General features: G+C 36.2%; 2 protein-coding genes across 2 annotated transcripts; one reads left to right on the top strand and one right to left on the bottom strand.

Annotated features, from left to right (window-relative positions):
- Window positions 1-2,115: 2,115 nt before the first annotated feature.
- On the bottom strand, window positions 2,116-5,848 carry LOC121764129 (O-fucosyltransferase 19-like). The gene is made up of 8 exons (XM_042160198.1): window positions 5,229-5,848; window positions 4,433-4,505; window positions 4,277-4,347; window positions 4,109-4,197; window positions 3,649-3,781; window positions 3,321-3,553; window positions 2,770-3,246; window positions 2,116-2,645 (listed from the first exon to the last, which is right to left on the bottom strand). The coding sequence occupies exons 1-8, from the start codon at window positions 5,742-5,744 to the stop codon at window positions 2,426-2,428; spliced, it is 1,812 nt and encodes a 603-aa protein (XP_042016132.1). The 5' UTR covers window positions 5,745-5,848; the 3' UTR covers window positions 2,116-2,425.
- Window positions 5,849-17,387: 11,539 nt separating this feature from the next.
- LOC121777942 (universal stress protein in QAH/OAS sulfhydrylase 3'region-like) lies at window positions 17,388-18,480 on the top strand. The gene is made up of 4 exons (XM_042175280.1): window positions 17,388-17,583; window positions 17,674-17,768; window positions 18,137-18,255; window positions 18,378-18,480. The coding sequence occupies exons 1-4, from the start codon at window positions 17,388-17,390 to the stop codon at window positions 18,478-18,480; spliced, it is 513 nt and encodes a 170-aa protein (XP_042031214.1).
- Window positions 18,481-20,426: the final 1,946 nt, after the last annotated feature.

The raw sequence follows: 20,426 nt of genomic DNA, 5'->3' as shown, positions 1-20,426 counted from the left end.
AATTAACCCATAATTTCAAAAGGTCAGCATAATTAACCCCTAATAACGAAATTTCTCTCACAGAAGTAGGCCACTTCGGGTAGATGCCGTCGGCGAGATAGTACCCCATTTTATAAAGCCGGTTGTTGGCGACAAGTTGATGGCCGACGCTTTACCATCCAAAACTTCGGTAAAGAGGTCGGGTTGGTGGAGCACGTTTACGTCGTTGTTCGACCCGGGGACCCCGAAGTACACGTGCCAGATCCAAAGCCGATAGTCGGCAACGGCCTCGAGTATAACGGTTGGGTGGGTGCCTTTGTTGCCGCTCGTGTAGGACCCCTCCATGCCACCGGGAAATTCTTCCATTGCTAGTGCATGCAATCGACGCTGCCGAGCATCCAGGGGAATCCGTGCACTGTTTCGTGAAGGTCGAGCAGGAACTGACAATCGGTCGTGCTTGGCCTCCGTAGAAATTCGTCGGTGAAGGCTGCCCGGACGCCTTTGCAGAATTTGAGCAAGCACATTCGCCTAGTTGTGTCTCCAATGTGGAGGTATTCGTCGAACATGTCGGCCGTTTGTCCAGTCGCAAGCTGGCGGATTTCTGCAGCGTCGTGTGGCTGGGACGGCCGACCGCGTCGAACCCTTCCTGAAAGAACTCTTCTCGGGCTGCCAAAGTATTCGCGATGTGGAGAAATAGCGGTTTCCCCATGCGGAAACAGCGACGGAAGTACGTATCTCCTCAAACCGGGTTATCGCAGAAGTAGTCGCATACTAACCTTGCGGCGGCTTCCTCCCGGTTACGATGGATGTACTTACGGGAGCGTCGTTGGGGCGGCGCAGCTTCCTCCGCCTCCCGTCGTCGATCTTCTTCAAGTGATTGTTCCATTATTTGACGCATTTGTTCAAAATGATCCATTAGTTGGATTAAATTTGGTAGAAGAAAAACAGAGTTGATTTGAGATGAAAATTAGGGTGGAAATAGAGAGGATTTGAGAGGAATAGATGTGTGTTTGTGAGTGAAATGAGTATGAAATAGGAGTATTTTATAGAGTAAAGAAATAAACATAAATTGAAAAACGGCTACAAAAAAACGGTAATATTACCGTTGTAAAAAATTTTATTTAAATTCGAATTTTTTTAAAAAAAATGAATTATTGCGTCATCGTGACGAAACCCACTCGCGGGCCAGCGAGTGGGCGTCACGCATGGCCTGGGAGCTCGCCACGTGGCCTCGGCGCGTGGCGAGACGTCGCGTGCCGCGTCTCGTGGTGGCGGGTCTCGGGACGGGCTGGGGACGAAACGGCTGGCTGCAACGCGTTTCTCCGCGATTTCATTCCTCCGTCATGAAACGCGGCCCGGTTACGCCACGCGTTGTGGATGCTCTTACATCCGTTTTAGGATTCCACTAGCTGTCACATATATACATATGCCAGTTTGTGTTGCTCAACTTCGAATAAACAATGGTATTGCTGTAGGGTTTGGATCCCCTGCTGTGCAATCCACCACAGCAGGGGATGCTGTTACAAACTTACCAATATTATACTTATAAATTATAACATTAAAATATTAATATCTTTTATATAAAATTATGTATCGTAAGTAACAGCATCCCCTACTAAGCAGGGGATCCAAACCCATTATTGTATGTGTTTGAGGTCTTTTCATTAATTTTTATGGTACACCTGTCACCTTTTCACCTATTGAATTCTCTCCACTTTCTACCTGTTTTCCCCGCCCATCACGACATCATAATTCGTTTTCATGGACACCTTCCAAGATGGGGAAGGTACCAATTCAATGTTAGCATACATTACTGAATTCCCCCACAATTAATGAATATTCAATGCCCAATTACCTCGCGTACAAAAAATTATCTCATTTTATCATTTTTTATTGTCCATGAAAAATAGTCTCATTAAAAAAATGAAAACTTTTGTTCATACTTTATCCACCTTTTAACCTTCTCTCTTACTTTTATTTCTCACTCCTATTTATCTACTTTTTCTCTCATCTCTCTTACTTTAATTTCTAATTAAAATTCGTGTCGTCTATAAATAATGAGACTATTTTTTATGGACGGATGAAGTAAGTATTTGTTTTTAAATAATTTAATCTTAAATTCTCTAGAAGAATTTGTATAGGAATCATTCTTTTCGAATTATATTGCTATCACATTTGAATGTGTTTCCAATAGTTACATTGTGTACGCTACTCCCAATCGAATAAATTATGAAACAATAAATTGAATGCATGTATGTATACATATTTCTCCCCTGCGCCGTCCGTACGTACCCACCAAAATCCGACCAACTCGTCGTCAAAGCGCAGCCCTTTCTGCTGCGGCGCGTGTTCTCGGAAGGGTGTCTGTCTCTCTCCAAACACCTCTTTTCCTCAACCAACCAATCTCATATGGCACCCTCTCTTGTATTTAACCAACAACCTTGTGTCATTGTGAAGCAACTTCAACTGCCTCTTTACTCCTGTTGCATACACAACCCGGGAAAGGATTCGCGTAGAAATTCTCCTCCAGTCTCGGCACCTCCCCTGCCTGCCTCGGGCTAGGCCCCCCGATTCTCTCGCTGTGCAGACGCTTCACCTCATCGGCAAATCCCTCCCAAGAAATCGCCCCCTCGTCCAACGAATCAATCAGTCTCACAAAATTCAACCTGTCACAAGTTTAACACGTTTTAGTTAACATACAAATGTCTCTGTGTTGACATAGTTAGTAATTAGCAATTAGTAAATATTTAGCGGCTGATCATATCCCATAAAACATATATATGTATATACCTATCAGGATTTATTGTCCTTCTAAATCCCTCGAACTTTCTATGGCCCTGCACCGCCTTCGCCATGTTCCCGTCGTAGGTGTAGACGAACACGTCGCTCTCCAAGGCTATGATGTAGTCCAACGCAGCGAGCCGGTTCTGGTAAGGCTTGAAGGGCTCCAGCTCTTGCTCTGTCGCCAGGGTTGAGTGAGAGAAGACATTTGGATACTCCTCGCGCAGCACGTCCATGCTGTTGTTTCCGTATATTTCTCCAGCAACGATGTAGATTTTCGTAGAAGAGGGATACCCCATTGCCTTGAGCAAGAAAGCTGCCTCTCTCGGAGACATGGGGCAGCCTCCCTGCAGCCGTTTCTCTCTGCTGTTGATATCTTTCTCCTTCCAATGCTTCACGTTGTACCTCATCTCGCGAAGCTCCTCTGCTTCCAAAGCGCTAAGGTTGTGGTTGCACCCGGTGAACGCAAGCATGTCTTTCTCATACCTGAACCAAACAAAATCAAATTAGGCCAACAATTCATATTCTTCAACCTACAACAAAGATAAAAAGTTAATTACCTCAAGTGAAGAGCAATGTAAGGTACGTCCTCGCCTCTGAGGCGCTCAACCAGTTTCTTCCCAAACTCTTCAATCTCAGGCGTGTAGCGAAGGGCCTCATAGTTAGCGCGGCATCTCAGCTTCTGTATGGAGGAGGGAAGGCCATTGTTGGCGAGGCGCGAGTCTGTATGTGTGAACTTGATCACCTTATGCTTCTTCAGCAAATGAAGAATTTCTCCTCTGTAGTAACTAGCCTATGCATCGACCATAAACAACCTTTAGTTAGTTCGATTTTCGATCCACCAACTGCATTAATAGGTTGTACATAGAAGCAAGATCGTGACTATACCTTCGACCATGAAACGGGTGCTTTAATCAGGGGATGCACTGATTTAAACCGCGATGGCAACGTCTCAACTATGTCGACATCCTCTCTCAGAGCCTCGATAAAATGCTTCCAATCAAAGATATCCTTGAAATCACTGCCAAACAAAGGAAAAAATGCAATGATTATTACAAAAATTTAAGAATTCAAGAATTCAAGTACTCCCTCCGTTCCTTGTTAATAGAGGCATTTCTTTTCGGCGCGGAGTTTAAGAATAGTGTGTTAAATGGTTGGTGAAAAAAGTAAGAGAGATGAAGAGAGAATAAAGTAAAAAGGAGAATTACTTTTTGCCAAAAATAAAAACGACTCAATTAACTTGGAACTTCCCAATATAGAAAAATGACTCTATTAACATGGAACGGAGGGGGTACTAGTTTACAAGTGATGGATGATGATATTGAAACAAATGAAACAAACTTGACACCTAGGATCTGTCCAAAAGCTCTGATGATCAAGGTAAGGAAGCACAAGAGTGGCATTCATAATCCTGGCTACTGCAACCATATCACATATCTGCACTCAAAGATTATTAATTAGATTACTACCATCATTGGACAAGCTAGATAAATGCATAACGTGATCGACTACTCACGCCTGTTCTCATTTGATTCAATCCTCCATTCGCGTGAACTAAAATGTACCCATTTGTCTTATTTCTGGTTCCTGTAATAAATTTTACAATCTTATTATATCAGGGGGAGACAAAAAGATGGTAAATGCTTAAAGAAAGAGGAGAAATGCGGCCTACTTGTCCAATTCCGTGGTCGAGATATGCATCTGTAGTAGTTGTCACTATTTGGTTTCATCCATATTTCTGGGACCTGTGTGAAATAATCCAAGATTTAGCTCTTGTCAAATTAATTGTGCAGTTATATTATGAAAAGGATCATGACTTTTTAGCTAAGTCTGAGGTGGAAAAGGCCGATTTGGGAGGACAGAAAAGTAGGAATTTTTACATAGGAGAGAGAGAATAAATCACAAGATCGGAATACAGATAACGGCAGGATACGGAAAATTCAAGAACAGATCATTGCAGACACGTGAGAAAAATGATCAGCTAGCATGAAATTATTCTTTGTTTTATTTTTTATTTATAGCGCAACGGTCGAATAATTAGCAGAATTCCACATCAATGCTAATAGTAATAATGTGGACGAAAAGAGTCAAAGGCAACTTTACAGTTTACACGCTCAATTTTGATGCCGCCCACTAAGTTCTAGTTAAACAAACAGGCCAAAAATACGACCATTCTTTATTTTTAATGACAAAAATAATTCAATAAATCAGTGCGCCATTAATGGGATGACAATTTTCATGTGTGAATAAATTAAAAAGATCAGTTTTCATTTCCCCATTAATAATTTATGATCGCTTAGACATAGCTCAAAAACTGCTCATACATGGAATGTCAAATTAAAAAATTTCACAATTTGAGTTGGAAAATCCGAAATTGACAAATTCTAGGATAAATCAACGAAATCCAAAGGTAAGCTAAAAGTGGAAACCAAAAAAAGTTCCTTTTCTATAGAGAGAAAAAAACTGACCGGAAATTCTTTCATTTGGCGCTTTTGCAAAGTGGCACCGTTTGATGTCTCGGAATCGAAAACGGCCATATGCGCATTGGACGAAAAATCGTTTTTTAAATTGTGAATAAACAAAATCTCCTTTTCCGTCCGGACAATGTTGCCGCCGGCGCCGCCGAGGGATAATTTGACGTAGGCGGAGACCATCACCGCCGCCAAGAGCAAGGCGAAAACCGTACGGCCCATGTTCTTCCTCGAGGCCAAAACCGCACACGCGCTCAGCGCACATTCCTCCCCGTGCAAAATCCAACTCTCCGCCGCTCTCTTCCGCGACGCCAGATACCGAATTGCGGCTCCGCCTCCGCCGCCGGTTGCGTCCTCGGCGACGGGGGAGAGTTGCGCGGGATCGGCGGCGGGCTTCTCCTTCTCGGCGGGATCGGAGGTGGTGGCGTCGGTAACGCGGCGGCGGTGGTGGGTGACGGTGGGCAATTGGGCGGTGGGGGTGTTGGCGGCTGACATTGCTCGGAAGAAACACATAGGAATAGAATTGGGAGGGAAAGGAAAGGAAGGGGAAATTGAGTTATGGGGTTAGAGAGAGAAAGGAGGGGAGAGCAGTGGCCATCAACGCTGAACCGTTGCTTTGTAGGACTAGTATTTATATTTTCATTCACCGTTGAAACAAAATTATGTTTTGTTTCGATTATGTTTTATTTTTATTTTATTTTTCTCTTTTATTGGAAGTGGGACCGAAATCCTTGGGAACAAATGTCAGAAAACAGTGTGTCTGTGTGTGTGCAGAGAGAGAATGTGATTGGGCATGTTAGAAATATATTTCCATTTGAACTTTTAAGCAAGTCAAAAAAAGATTTAAATGTACTCACATCTTTTAATCCTCTACGATTAATAAGCAGATAATGTACTCACGTTTACTCTTAATTTAAAGCGTTTCTGAATTTGATAAATCTGTGTTAGTTGTCCAATGGTTCTTGTCTTCTAGTTTATTATTGGTAGAATGTATTTATGCCTTAATTTTTTACTATATTAATAATTTTATTACAGTATTAATAAATTGTTCAATTTTGTCTCAATTCTTTCAAAATTATTTTTAAGTACATATCTTTTCAGTTATCGGAGTATCATTTTTAGACAATTTTTAATCATCTACGATTAATAAGCAGATAAAGTACTCACGTTTACTCTTAATTTAAAGCGTTTCTGAATTTGATAAATCTGTGTTAGTTGTCCAATGGTTCTTGTCTTCTAGTTTATTATTGGTAGAATGTATTTATGCCTTAATTTTTTACTATATTAATAATTTTATTACAGTATTAATAAATTGTTCAATTCTGTCTCAATTCTTTCCAAATTATTTTTTAGTACATATCTTTTCAGTTATCGGAGTATCATTTTTAGACAATTTTTAATCCTCTACGATTAATAAGCAGATAAAGTACTCACGTTTACTCTTAATTTAAAGCGTTTCTGAATTTGATAAATCTGTGTTAGTTGTCCAATGGTTCTTGTCTTCTAGTTTATTATTGGTAGAATGTATTTATGCCTTAATTTTTTACTATATTAATAATTTTATTACAGTATTAATAAATTGTTCAATTTTGTCTCAATTCTTTCCAAAATATTTTTTAGTACATATCTTTTCAGTTATCGGAGTATCATTTTTAGATAATTGTTTTGGAAGTTTAATTTTATCGGAGTATCATTTTTAGATAATTGTTTTGAAATTATATTAATTTCAGTTCATATTTTTATAATCAAGCCAATTTCGTCGACTCATTAAACTTCCAAATCTTTATTTTGGATTTGCCAAATCGCTACTTAGGCAATCTGCAACGCTGTCTCTTATCCGTCCCTTAAATTATTATTTATGGCCCCCACTGTACTTTTTACTCAATCTCTTAACTAAGGGACAGAACTTGCAACCCTCCATCCCTTATCCGTCCCTTAACCGTCTATTAAATTAATATTCATTCAATTTCATTTTTTATTTTTATTTCCAACCAAATTCAATTAATAAAAACACACTTCATTAAATAAAATAAAATTACAACATAAAATAAAAATACAGCTTAAAATTCAAAAAAATTAAAAAAAACACATAATTAAAATCCTAAAAAAATAAAAATTACATAATTTAAAATACAATTTTATAGAAAATAAAAAAACTACTCCGCCGGCGAATCATCCCCTGAAGGCGGTGGAGGTGCACTGAAGCCACCTGGAGGCGGAATACCAAGTTGTCTTGCCATAAACTCAATTCCGGCAAGATAGGCTTGGTAATGGGGAGACGTCATGCGGGAATTATCCGCCATTGTGGCGGTCCTGTACATGGACATTAGGGAGTTCGAGGGTGCCCCCGAGCCCGAGCCCGCCTGGCTTGATTCGGCTCGACCCCTCCTCCCTCTATCCGCCTTCGCCGCATTTCTCCCTTACGGCCGACGGCGCCCGCGGGAGGACCCCCCGGCATCGTCTGTCGTGCCCTCAACCTCCTGCGAGACAAACTCTTGTGCGGCGCTGCCCGAACCGCCCTCACTAGACGAGTATTGGCCACCCGTTGTGTGCTTCGTGGGCTTCGAGGTCGAGCCCGAGCTGGACCGGACACCGCCGGCCCACCTTTCCTCGTCTTTGACGACCTCCCAAACATCGACATGTTTGAATTGTTTGGCGGTGTCGTCGAAGTAGACTCGCAAAGCCGACCTCAGAATGTCGACTCACGTGGCTCCGCTTTGGTAATGAGCCGCTTCACTATTGTAGATGGCACAAAATTTTTTGACCTCTCTGTCGACTCGGTCAAAGTGAGTGCGGAGCATCTTATATGTGTGGCGGTGGGACCCCTTCGGCTTAATCTTATGGTAGGCCTCGGTGACCTTTTCCCAGAAGCACTTCCGGGATTGTTGATTCCCGACGATGGGATCGTATGACACGCTGATCCAGGCATTGTACACGGTCAGCGTTTCTTTGGGGCTGTACGGATGTCGGCCTAGATCCTCCTCCTCCTCCTCCTCCTCCTCCTCCTCGTCCGCCTCCGCCCTGGAGCTTCCACCGCCTCGGCCTTCTTCCGGAGTGGGTTCAACAGAATAATCCTCCCGAATCTGGGATAATCCCTGCGAATACCTCGGGGCGGAGGGACGGGTGTATGCATCCACATCAAAATGGGGTGGTTGGTACCCCCGGCGTCGACGAACCCTAGGTGCCCGGCGTCGACGAACCGGAACCACCACCCAGGACATTGTACATACCCCCAGTCGCCGAACGCGTTGATGTCGAACCCGCTGGAGCCGCCACCACCAGAGTTTCCGTCGCCGGACATTTTGTGATGAGAGGTTAGACGAAAATTGGGGAGGAAATGAAGATGATTTGGGAAGAATAGATGTGTATTTGTGTGTGAAATGAGGATGAATTAGGAGTATTTATAGAGTAAAAAAACGGTAATATTACCATTTTTTATTTTTTCATTTATTTATTTTTTAATTCAAATTTTTACAAAACAAAAATGATCTATTGCGTCAGCGTGACGATGCCCACTCGCGGGCGGCGAGTGGGCGTCACGCATGGCGCCGGAGCGCGCAACGTCGCGCTGGCGCGTGGCGAGACGTCTCGCCATCCGTCTCGGCGGGACGGAACGCTCGGCGGGTTGGGGACGAGACGGGGCGCTGCAACGCGTCACGCCGCCGTCTTGTCCTGGCGTAACGGATTACGAGCCACCTGTGTGACGCGTCACGGATGGCCTTAACACTTATGTAATTGAATAGCCGGTCAAAGTTCACGAAATTAAATTTGGGTAAAAAATCAAATAAATTTGTGAACTGAAAATACATAGATGCTGAGAATCTTTAGTAGCAGCATTAATTTTCTACATTTACTCAGAGACTAATTCATACCCTCCAAGAAAGGTAATTTATCGGAAGCAGAAGTACCCATATTCCACTTATAATAAATAGGATTGATGAATCTATGAAACCTTTTATGCATTTTTATCAATTTTCTCTTAAAATCTCGGGCAAGTGGCAACCATATTAATTCTAGGAGTACTATTTTTTAAAAATTATAGTGTACGACTATCAATTTTATCATCAAAATATGAATTTAAGAGACGGATAAGAGACAGCGTTGCAGATTGCCTAAATAGCGATTTGGCAAATCCAAAATAAAGTTTTGGAAGTTTAATGAGGCGACGAAATTGGCTTGATTATAAAAATATGAACTGAAATTAATATAATTGCAGAAATAATTATCATCATAAAGTCTAGAACGTGATGGGTCTCTTCCTTTTTTGGGTTTTCAGTTATTTGTTAGGAAAAATTATTGTCACTATTGCATTAATTTAGATGTGGAGCACATGACATGCATGAAATTTGGGACTCTTCTTCCAAGTTTTTATTTTCTCCCTTTTCCTTTTACTTTCTATTTGAATGGAGTACTTACCACAGTATTCAGTATAAGTAATTTATTTGAAATGTGAAAATGTACTTCACATATTGAGTAATAATTTAGTTCCCAAAAATTTTTGAAATTTTTTTTTGCAAAAACACTTTAAGAGTAATGAAGATGAGAATTGTGTAGTTTGATGTGAATTTTTGGGAGTGAAATTGAGGGTATTTATAGATGAAAGTGTGTATTTTTGGGGTAAAAAAATGAAAAAAAAAAATTAAAAAGTGGAAAAAAACGGTTATAAACGGATATATTTTTTTTGGGAAGTGAAATTTTTTTTATTTTTTATCGGTTTTTTTAATTAAAAACTGATTTTTTAATTAAAAAAAATTTAAACACAACGGCTATGCCGTTGACGAATCCCAGCGCGCCACGTCAGCTGCTCGCTGGCACGGACGGCCGTGACGACGGACGCCACCGTTGTGGATGCTCTAACGATTTAGAGACCGCATTATAAAGTTCATAATAAATTGATTTCAATTAATACGCACTAGTATTTCCTTTTAAAAAATCAATGTTAACCTTGCATGGAAATTATATTACTACATATACGCGTTAGTAATATTTTCCATCCAATCAGTATTATCACACCATATTAATTTTGAGGAACGTAGCTTATATGCATAATATATATATATATAGGGTTGTGATCAATTGAGATTTTTTAGCCTAATTGAGAATTGAGATGCATTATAAGCCACTCATTTTTATTAAATGAGTGGTCCAGAATTTGCCACATGGAAAATATTTTTACATTAATTAATTGTGAAAGGGCATATTTGTAATTTCATCATATATTTTATTTAATAAATATTTTTTTTTATTTTTTTAAAAAATTATTTTTTTTCGATTTTTTTTTCGATTTTTTATTTATTTTATTTATTTAATTTTTTTTTATTTTTTGTCAACTACATATACAATTCATGTCAACTACACACATGTAATGTCAACTACATATACAATTCATGTCAACTACACACATATAATGTCAACTACATATACAATTCATGTCAACTACACATATATAATGTCAATTATAAGCTGTTGACATTTGATGTGCAGAGCTATTGACATTTGATGTGCAGACTACACATCGTAGTTGACATAATGTCTCAGTAGTTGACATCGCGCGAAAATTTAAAAAAAAATTTAAAAAAACTAAAAAAAAATTAAAAAAAATTAAAAAAAAATTAAAAAAATTAAATTTTTTTAGTTGTTGACATTTTAATACGAGTTGTTGACATTTGATATTCTGGCTATTGAAATGAAATGACGATAATACCCCTTAGTTGACATAATCTACTTGCAGTTGACATTTCAAAATGAGTGGCTGAAAATGCATCTCAATTCTCAATTAAGCTAAAAAATCTCAACCTAACAAGACCCTATATATATATATATATATATATATATATATATATATATATATATATATATAATAGTAGGGTCATGTTAGGTTGAGATTTTTTAGCTTAATTGAGAATTGAGATGCATTTTTAGTCACTCATCCACAACATTTTCAAAATGTAACTGCAAGTAGATTATGTCAACTCGGGGGTATTATCGTCAATAGTCTGCACATCAAATGTCAATAGCCTGCATATCAAATGTCAACAACTTATAGTTGACATTATATGTGTATAGTTGACATGAATTGTATATGTAGTTGACATTATATGTGTGTAGTTGACATGAATTGTATATGTAGTTGAAAAAAAAATTTAAAAACAAAATTAAAATTTAAAATTTAAAAAATTAACACAAAAAACTAAAATTAAAAAAATTATTTATTGAATAAAATGTACCATGAAATTACCATTCTGCCATTTCATAATTAATTAATCTAAAAATATTTTTCATGTGGCAAATTCTAGACCACTCATCTAATAAAAATGAGTGGCTGATAATGCATCTCAATTCTAAATTAGGCTAAAAAATCTCAATTGATCACAACCCTATAATAGTGTATTTATTATCGCGATTTTTATTGTATTAGTCACACAACACTCTCGCAATAATATTTTAAACATTTTGATTTTTATATCCAGCTAATGGTATATATTAATTACCTAAAGTTAAAGATGAAAGATCTCAACATCAAATTTGCCAAAGTGGAAAAAGGAAATCAAAACTAGAAATACTAATTGCATATTGATATTATTTAATTGTATTTCCCTGGTTTAATTATGATGGGGAATCAAAGTTATATAGTCATATACGCAAATATTAGGAGGTTGATTTAACCTAACTAGTAATCAATGGCGATGCTACTAAATGTTATATAACGTGGTTTAACAAATTCGCGCTGAATAAAATTTCTGTATTTGGCAAGGTGAAATATATGAATCTTACACAAAGAAAATGTTGATGTAACAATTCTTTATTTCCAATCTAAATCATCAGTTCTAGTTGATCATATATAGTAGTAGTAGATTTTTAATCCATCAGAACTGCTCTAGTCTTGTTATTATTATGTTAACTATGGCCGAAACTATTTCCTTGTTTATCATTAACTCTCTGAATTAGTCCAAATAATAAATAAATATAAAAGTATAAAACCATGTTGATTCATGCAACAAAGTATTTGGAAAATAATTAAATTAATCGTTATTTCTCAAGATATATTGAGATCGTAGATGGATTTTATTCGTCTTGGCAATTAGGTATTTACACTCAGATAATCAACAATAATATCTAGTTTTACTCCCTAAATAAAGTAAGAAATATAATGGATAAAAATTTATACCTGGAAAATAAGATAGTGATACGTATATAATTTATAAAGATAGTGATACATGTTACTAGTAATACATATATTAAGATAGTGATACATATATACCAAATTGAGAATTACTAAGACCATGTTGGGAAAAGTGAATAACATTTTGGATGTTTAACGGAGATATTCATGCCGTAATCATCCTTTATTTTATTCACATTTTAACTTTAGTTAGTATTGACTACGAACTAAAGTTAGGATATGTATATTTCAACGTTGATTTAATTAATTATTATAAGTTATTAACTCTTAAAATATTACTCCTACTAGTTTAATTAAATTAATGGTTTTCAAAGGCATGTTAATGTTAGTACTTAGTAGCAGTTTTTTGGTTTGTTATTAATTATAAATAAATATTTTTAAACAATAAAAATAAATCGCAACATTATGACGTCGTATGACCAGTCATGAAGTAAATGTAATTCGAGCAAGAAATATGCTACTCAAGATCCACTAATTAATATAGCACGATCGAGTTTTTGTTGTTTATTTATATATGCACTCACAAAAAAAAATAAAAAAGAAAATTTTGATGTGGCAGCAGTTGGTGGGGTAAGACTAAGGGCACCACTTATGTTGAATTTTCCAAGTTTCATTATGGTGTCTTAGATTAATAAACTACTTTACTTTTGATTACATTCGTCACTTATTATTATTGTGGGACTAAATCCAACTTCTTAGTTGAAAATTCCGTGTCATAGAATGGAATACAAACAAAAAGAGATAAGAATTTTCAAGATTAATTTTCAGTATTAAAATGGACTTAATTCACAATTTTGAATAATTGACTTGTGAATTCTGTTTTACTAAGCACTCAGGACTAAAGCTTAGGTTAACTCCACACACTCTTGGGCATAGGACATAGGTTATTAAATAGCAAAAACATTTCTAAAGCTTATAGTGAAAACGAAATAGCTCCTTAATAGTATATTATGTTTTGTTCAACTTATTTCATACCTTCATATATCTAACATCGGTTAAATTACCGTTACAATTTTTTTTTAAAAAAAATCTATAAAATTATCTACCATATTTCACAACCATAAAATCTATAAAAGGTGAGATGAAATTATTGTTTTACCCCTCTGTGAAATGCTTAATTTAAACTCATATTTTTACATAGACGGTGCATTTACAAATTAGGATAGCAGCATAAAAAGATAAACATAATTAGCTTGCTGTGTCGGTTGTTAATTGTAGAGCTTTTGGAATGACAACATCATTCTTGGGTTGTTATGAAATTGGCGGTGTAGGAGATTTGATGACTTATTCATACAAAATTTTCTTTGATTATTCTTAAGATCTCTCCTGATCTAAATAGGTGGTCGCTCACAATGTTCAATGTTCTTATTAAAATATTAGTATTTCAATTCCATCGAATAACAAAAAATTATGTGCAAGTTATAGTAGTACTAAATAAATATCCTGAAATTTTTAATAAATTCGAATTACAAATTAATACTAATACAAGCCTAACTATGCCGGTGGTTGAGGATGTATGTATCAATGTATGCATAGTTGGCAAAAGCGCGTGCATATCTGTAAATATCCAACTATACACAAAATTAAGCCGCCCATCAAACATTCACACCTATTATTCGCCGCACCATCGATCATACCATTTTCTATTTTCTATTTTCTATTTTCTATTTTCTATTTTCTATTTTCTATTTTCTATTTTCTACACGGTCGGACCAATATTCTATGCAGTTGGAGTACTACCTTTCTATGACCTAATTACTAGTGGGAATTTTTTTAAAAAATGTCCCAAATAATGATTAAATTACTTAATTTCTTTTTTCCAAATTTAACTAAGATAAATGCTTACTAGTCACTCGGTCCTATTGATATCATTTTCGAAAAATTGGGCACGAATATAGAAAATGCGTACACATTTCATCTGGCACAAGTAAAATTTTATCTAAAAAAATTGTGACTTTATTAAAGGAACAAATAGAGTCTATACATAATTTGCTTCTTCTCTTCGTTTAGAATTTTTTACTCGTATGTGCTGCTGACTCACTCTTCGCTAAATGCACAATGGAGTATATAATTTCAGTTAACAATTATATTAAAATATATTCTTCTTCTCTTACTCCTATATGCTACTACTCCACTCTTCGCTAAATGCACAATATTTAATTCCAGTTAACAAGGAGTACTATATTAAAATATTAGAAAATTGGTTCGAAAAATCTTAAATTTTTAATAAAGCCTTATATTTCCAACCATCTTAAAAAGTGGCCTTAAAATCACTAACTTTTCGAATTGGCAGATTTTCCACACTAAAGTTTTCAGCATAAATTTTGCCTACGTGGAATGCTGACATTAATTCTAGAGCATCCATATCATTATCGTTTCATTTTCCTCACAAGATGGAATGTAGCTCCGACTATTACACATAGTTTTTTTGGTATTCCACATATGCAAAATTCATGTCATAAACTTTAGTATGGGAAATCTGTACTATTCGCAAAATTAGTGATTTTTATGACCATTTTTAATGTGTGTGGGAAATACCAATTTTTTGTGAAAGTTTATGATTTTTATGGTCAATTTTCCTAAAATATTGTAATTAACAATCCTGTTTATTGTAAGAAATCGAATATGAATTTTTTATATAGTATAATTTGTTCGATCGAAGTACCCTTCTTAGTTCTTACTCATACCGTCATACGCAGAAAACGTGCGAATTTTATAATTTAATTAGTAAGATCAGCTTAATTGGTTTATGCTGTTTAACGTAAACCCGAGATTAAGTTTAACTCATCTTAGTTACTTTTTGTATTCATACGCAGAAACAAGCGGCATTCATGATTTAATATTTTAGTAAGACTGACTTAATTGGGTTGACTTGAGCGGTTTAACGTGAAACCAGGTTTAACGCCATTTATTAGTCCATCTAATATGGAATAAATGTTATTTAAATAAAATAATTAGCCGGATTTCGGATATCGTATTTATAAACAACCTAATTTCTCTACCTAGTTTGTTTAATTAATTATTATGAAAAGTGAAAACCCCTGCCACGACATTGTTGGAATTGTCGGACACAACATTTTTTAATTTTCTTGTTGATTATAGTTCCTCAAAATGGTCGATGTTCTGATTATGATTAAATTTTAGAAAAGAATCTCAGAAAATCTGTTGGAATTCGGCAGCTTTCACTTACAATTTTCTAATATATTTTTTATATTGTATGTATAATAATGTGTTGAGTCATTCAGGTATATCTATAAGATTTTCTGAATTTCGGACCCTGCTGTCATATAGGAGTTACGATTTTTTTAATAAAAAAAAGATCCTTTTTTAGGGAAAAAAGAGCCTAGTATTACGTACGTACTAACTGATTTTTTGAACACGATCATATTTGTACGCATTAATCAATTGGTTTGGGGTGGAATCAATGGGAAGCAAACACTACATAATTACTACAGTACATAATTTATTGAAATAAAATGAATAAATGGAACGGTATAATGTAATACAGTGAGTTGTTAATTGCTTCGCATTGATAAAAGGGACCAATATAATGTAATTTATTAACTGAAACGTGAATAACTGAATTTTTTTAATGGTTTGAATACATATTTAATTGTGTGTTACAATCATTCTTGAGTGCAATTGTGAATAGCATCAGTTGAGGATACGATAATAATTAACATAAGTTAGATAATTTAATTAAACTAAATGAAAACTTGGTAGTCCTCGATCACAAGATAATGCGAAGTTTAAGTAATTCATTTGAAGCATATGAAAGTCGAGGGAAAAAAATATAATTTAGAAAATGGAGTCTGTAAGCTGAATTCCTAAAAATGGCAAGTACTTCTAGATATATTATTCTTTTTTAGTTTATTCAGTTATTCCCTTTGCTATAATTGAGAATAAACTTTTCATTCTGGTTGAGTATGGCTGTCCAGTGTCTATTAGTTGTGGTCAGGGGAAAAATGCATAAATAAATGTGTAAATTTAGCCCATTTGAAATTGGCCCCAGTTATGAAATTATGATTTTAAACGTTAGCCCATTTGATCATATTTTGTTCGGCCCATTTCTGAAACATAAATTTAAGTTGTTTGAAACGAAATTCTCACATAGTATTACTTTACAACAGAGAAAAAAGCCCAACATTAGTTCCCTTCAAAAAAATAATTACGTTTTCTTATGTTTGATCAAATGATCAACTAGTAAATATTATGACCAAAAAGGTTAACTCTACGAAAAACGTAGTACTGGTATTTTTTTAAGGATACAAAAATCGAGATGTACTTGTTAGAAAAAATTTAAACTAATAATAATATAGAATATAGAAGGCGTCCTTAAATTAATGATAAATTAACTTAAGCTTTTTTTGGGACGCTTGCATTTGTGTCCTCTAATTTTAGTTAGGATACTAAGAATAAGGACATTTTTTGAAGCATTGGTGATATATTTAGACATACAATTAACGTCTTTAAATACATTATAAAATGTCATTAACAGATTTTTTTGGTTGTAACGTAACTATCAGAAATCTTGTCACTTTAACTTAAAGGGAAGTGTTGAAAAAATTAAAGAAATTTTGTTAAGGTTAAGAGATTAATTCCTACCAATTTTAGCTAACTTATCCTTGAAAATATACATGCAAATCATAAATCGATCAATACATCAATTTGGACATTCAAAACCTTATTTCTATTTTAAAACCAAGACCCCTTGATTTTACTTCAATAACTCGAATTTACAATTTTTTTCACTACAATAGAGTGCCAACACATACATAAGTTGTGCGCCACGTATACAGCATAGAAGACTTCAAGCCCGCCACGTTTCCTATTTTTATCATCTGATTATTAATATTACTGTAAATCGGTAGCAACTCATTAGTAAGCAGTTAAAAGGAAGAAGAAGAAGAGCAATGGAGAAGTGCATTGCCGCGGCATTTAGCTAAATACCCGAGGGCGGAGGCACGGCGGCGATGGGAGCGGAGGAGAAGGAGAAGGAGAAGGTGAGGGTGATGGTGATGGTGGCCATCGACGACAGTGGCGAGAGCTTCTATTCTCTGCAATGGGTTCTGGATCATCTCTTCGGATCGCAAAATAATGATGAATATTTGCTCAACATCATCCACTTCATCGAGCCCTTCCCCACCTACATTCTTGCCGGAGCCCCTGGTCATTTTATTTATGCATTTTTACTTTGGAAATTAAATTTACGTACTAAATGATTGATGTTTGGAATTGGCAAATCATACTATGTTCCAGCGGTGTTCCCATCAACTTCGATAGTAAGATCAGTGAATAAAGCCCAAGAAGAAAATGCTTCCGCCATAATTGATATGTGCACTCAAACAAATCGGGTAACTACTACTCCCTCCGTCCATGATTAAATGTCACCTATCTAATTGGCACGAATTTTAAGAAATTGCTTGACCTTATAAAATAAAACGGTAGAAATAGTTGGTAGAATATAGGGTTCAAATTTTTATATATTAGTTTTATAATAAAATTTTACTGAAATGACTCAGTGGATTATGTATTAATTTTATAATAAAATTTGACTCAGTGAAATGTATGGTCCATTAGGAAAGTATTAGTTTTATAATAAAATTTAACTTTGGAATGAGTTAAATGACTCAGTGGAATGGACGGAGGGAGTATACCCTAGTACTACTTATTAATCATCTGAAATGAAATTAATTGTTTAGTAATGCCTCAAAATAGGTAGGTTCACATAAATACATCTATAATCGAAGGAGATCCGAAGGAAATGATATGCGACGTAGCCGAGCAGATGCAGGTTGATCTTATTGTTTTAGGTAGTCGTGGGCTTGGAAAGATCAAGAGGTGTAGTTTTTAAACATTCATGATTCTTGTATTTAGATTTGATCCATTTATGTGAAATAGGAGTAAGATTTTATGATAGTAGAATATGTTTTGTTAATTACTCCATAAATGTGTGTGTGCAGGGCATTGATGGGGAGTGTTAGCAACTATGTAATTCACCACGCCAAATGTCCGGTTCTCGTCGCCAACACGCCAACGGCTAAAGCACTGCCTTTGAATGCTTGACTATTATATATTATCACTATCTATGTATAAACATAATGTTACTTGCTTGATGTTTTGCTCACGTGCATATGTTAGTTTTTCTATGTTGTATCTGAAGATCACTGATGCAAAGGATGTAAAATTGAAGGTTGTATATAGTAATGTACTTTAGTTGCAATGTGTTCATGATGTTATATTAGAAACCAAAATTGTGTTCTTTCATAAGAGAAAAACATAATACTAGTACATAAAAATTTGGATGGTACGAAGAATTGGCCTCTGAGCACAAGAGGTGTTTGGGAATTTTCCGACCAAATCTGATTGGCCTCTGAGCACAAGAGGTGTTTGGGAATTTTCCGACCAAATCTGAGCACAGTCTGAGCACAAGAGGTGTTCGGGAATTTTCCGACCAAATCTGAGCACAGTCTGAGCAACAATCCTTCGAGCACAACATACCCTGATTTAACCCCTTCACATGATGTCGGGCCAGAGTGTGGGGGCCGTCAAGGGGACAAAAAAAATACCAAGCACTTTTCGAGCATATGAAAGAATAATCGGAAATAAGAAAATGGCGCGAATAGTTCTCGCGAGTGCCAAGTATTGTCGTGCTCGGAACCAAATTGTTTCCAAGAATTATATGTGTGCTCAGAGGTAAAAGGAATTTTCGAGCACAACATATTTGGAACAATATTATTGGTCGTATTGTCTTTTTTTAGCACATATTTTAATGCAAAATTAGTAAATTAAGAAAGAGATAGAAAGAAAATGTTTTAATGAACAATATACCTTACTTTATTAAAAGGAATAGAAATTTCTTAAAATAAAAAATTTTATTTTTAAGGAACAGATTTGAAAAGAAAGCTTCTATTTTTAGGGATGGAGAGTATTATTATTGAGAAAAGAGATCATTAAATCCCAAGAAGATGCATGAATTCCAAGAGTATTGGAAAATAAGAATAGCATTTATTACGATGTATGGTTCCTAGATACTTTTATGTCTAGACTCCTATTTATACTCATGTATAATGTATCAAAAATCATCCAATGAATTCAGTTATTCAATCCAATATCCAATATGGTATTAAGAGCAGAAAAAAAAATCGATCCTTGAACCAATTCAAAAGTAGTTCTTTGGAACTCAGATTTTTCCTCATCACTGTTCCATACCCTTCCCAAACCAATCAGCCAAGATCAGGCAACAAACCATCCCTATCCAATCTCAGAAAAAACCATGCAGCAACCCATGTTGCAATAAAAACCAAGATCAAGTGAGTACCACATCCTCAATGGCCAACAAAACAATTGAAACAGTTTCAATTGGAATCAAACTAGATGGGAAAAACTTCCCAATCTGTTCGAAGTTGATGCGCGTCGCAATCGGAAGTCGACAAAAGCTCGACCACATCGAAGGAGAGAAGGCTCCTCCCCAAACCAATGATCCAAAATTCCAGGAATGGCAAGCATCCGACTTCACAGTTTTTTCGTGGCTCATCAACAACATGGAACAACGACTCGTGCTGCAGTTTGTTCAACATCAAACTGGCAAGGCAATGTGGTGGAGCCTTACAACTATGTTTGGAACCAGAGTTGATCCAGTCCAAGTATACGACTTGGAGGACAGAACCAACAAACTCCGACAAGGGAACGACTCCCTCGAAGCCTATTGGAGCGAACTCCAGAATCTCTGGGTGAGGATGGACAACCGTAAGCCATGTCCCTACAAATGTTGTGAAGAAGCAATCAATACATACAAAAAGGAAACTGAAACAAAGAGATTATATCAATTTCTATCCGGATTAAACGAGCGATACGATGGGCTTCGGAGGGAGCTCCTAAAAGAGAATCCCGAACCAACCGCAGAGGATGCATTCAGAAGAGTAAAGCAAGAAGAATCCAGGGAGGGGATTTGGAAACCAGCCACCCAAACCCTAGATTCGGGAATAGGCGGCGGGTTCGGTGCGAGACAA

This window comes from Salvia splendens, chromosome 2, assembly GCF_004379255.2.
Source record: "Salvia splendens isolate huo1 chromosome 2, SspV2, whole genome shotgun sequence".
Taxonomy (NCBI): Eukaryota; Viridiplantae; Streptophyta; class Magnoliopsida; order Lamiales; family Lamiaceae; genus Salvia; species Salvia splendens.
Note: the sequence above shows the minus strand (reverse complement) of the source record. Positions and strands in the feature narration are given on the sequence as shown.

What these genes read in the sequence shown, in the direction of transcription:
- LOC121764129 (XM_042160198.1), bottom strand. Translation starts at nt 5,744, where the DNA reads ATGTGTTTCTTCCGAGCAATGTCAGCCGCCAACACCCCCACCGCCCAA. An exon ending in TGAATCAAATGAGAACAGGC is followed by an intron (nt 4,198 to 4,276) that starts GTGAGTAGTCGA and finishes CTTTGAGTGCAG; the next exon opens with ATATGTGATATGGTTGCAGT. An exon ending in CACCCGTTTCATGGTCGAAG is followed by an intron (nt 3,554 to 3,648) that starts GTATAGTCACGA and finishes GTCGATGCATAG; the next exon opens with GCTAGTTACTACAGAGGAGA.
- LOC121777942 (XM_042175280.1), top strand. Translation starts at nt 17,388, where the DNA reads ATGGGAGCGGAGGAGAAGGAGAAGGAGAAGGTGAGGGTGATGGTGATG. An exon ending in CATTCTTGCCGGAGCCCCTG is followed by an intron (nt 17,584 to 17,673) that starts GTCATTTTATTT and finishes ACTATGTTCCAG; the next exon opens with CGGTGTTCCCATCAACTTCG. An exon ending in GGGCTTGGAAAGATCAAGAG is followed by an intron (nt 18,256 to 18,377) that starts GTGTAGTTTTTA and finishes GTGTGTGTGCAG; the next exon opens with GGCATTGATGGGGAGTGTTA.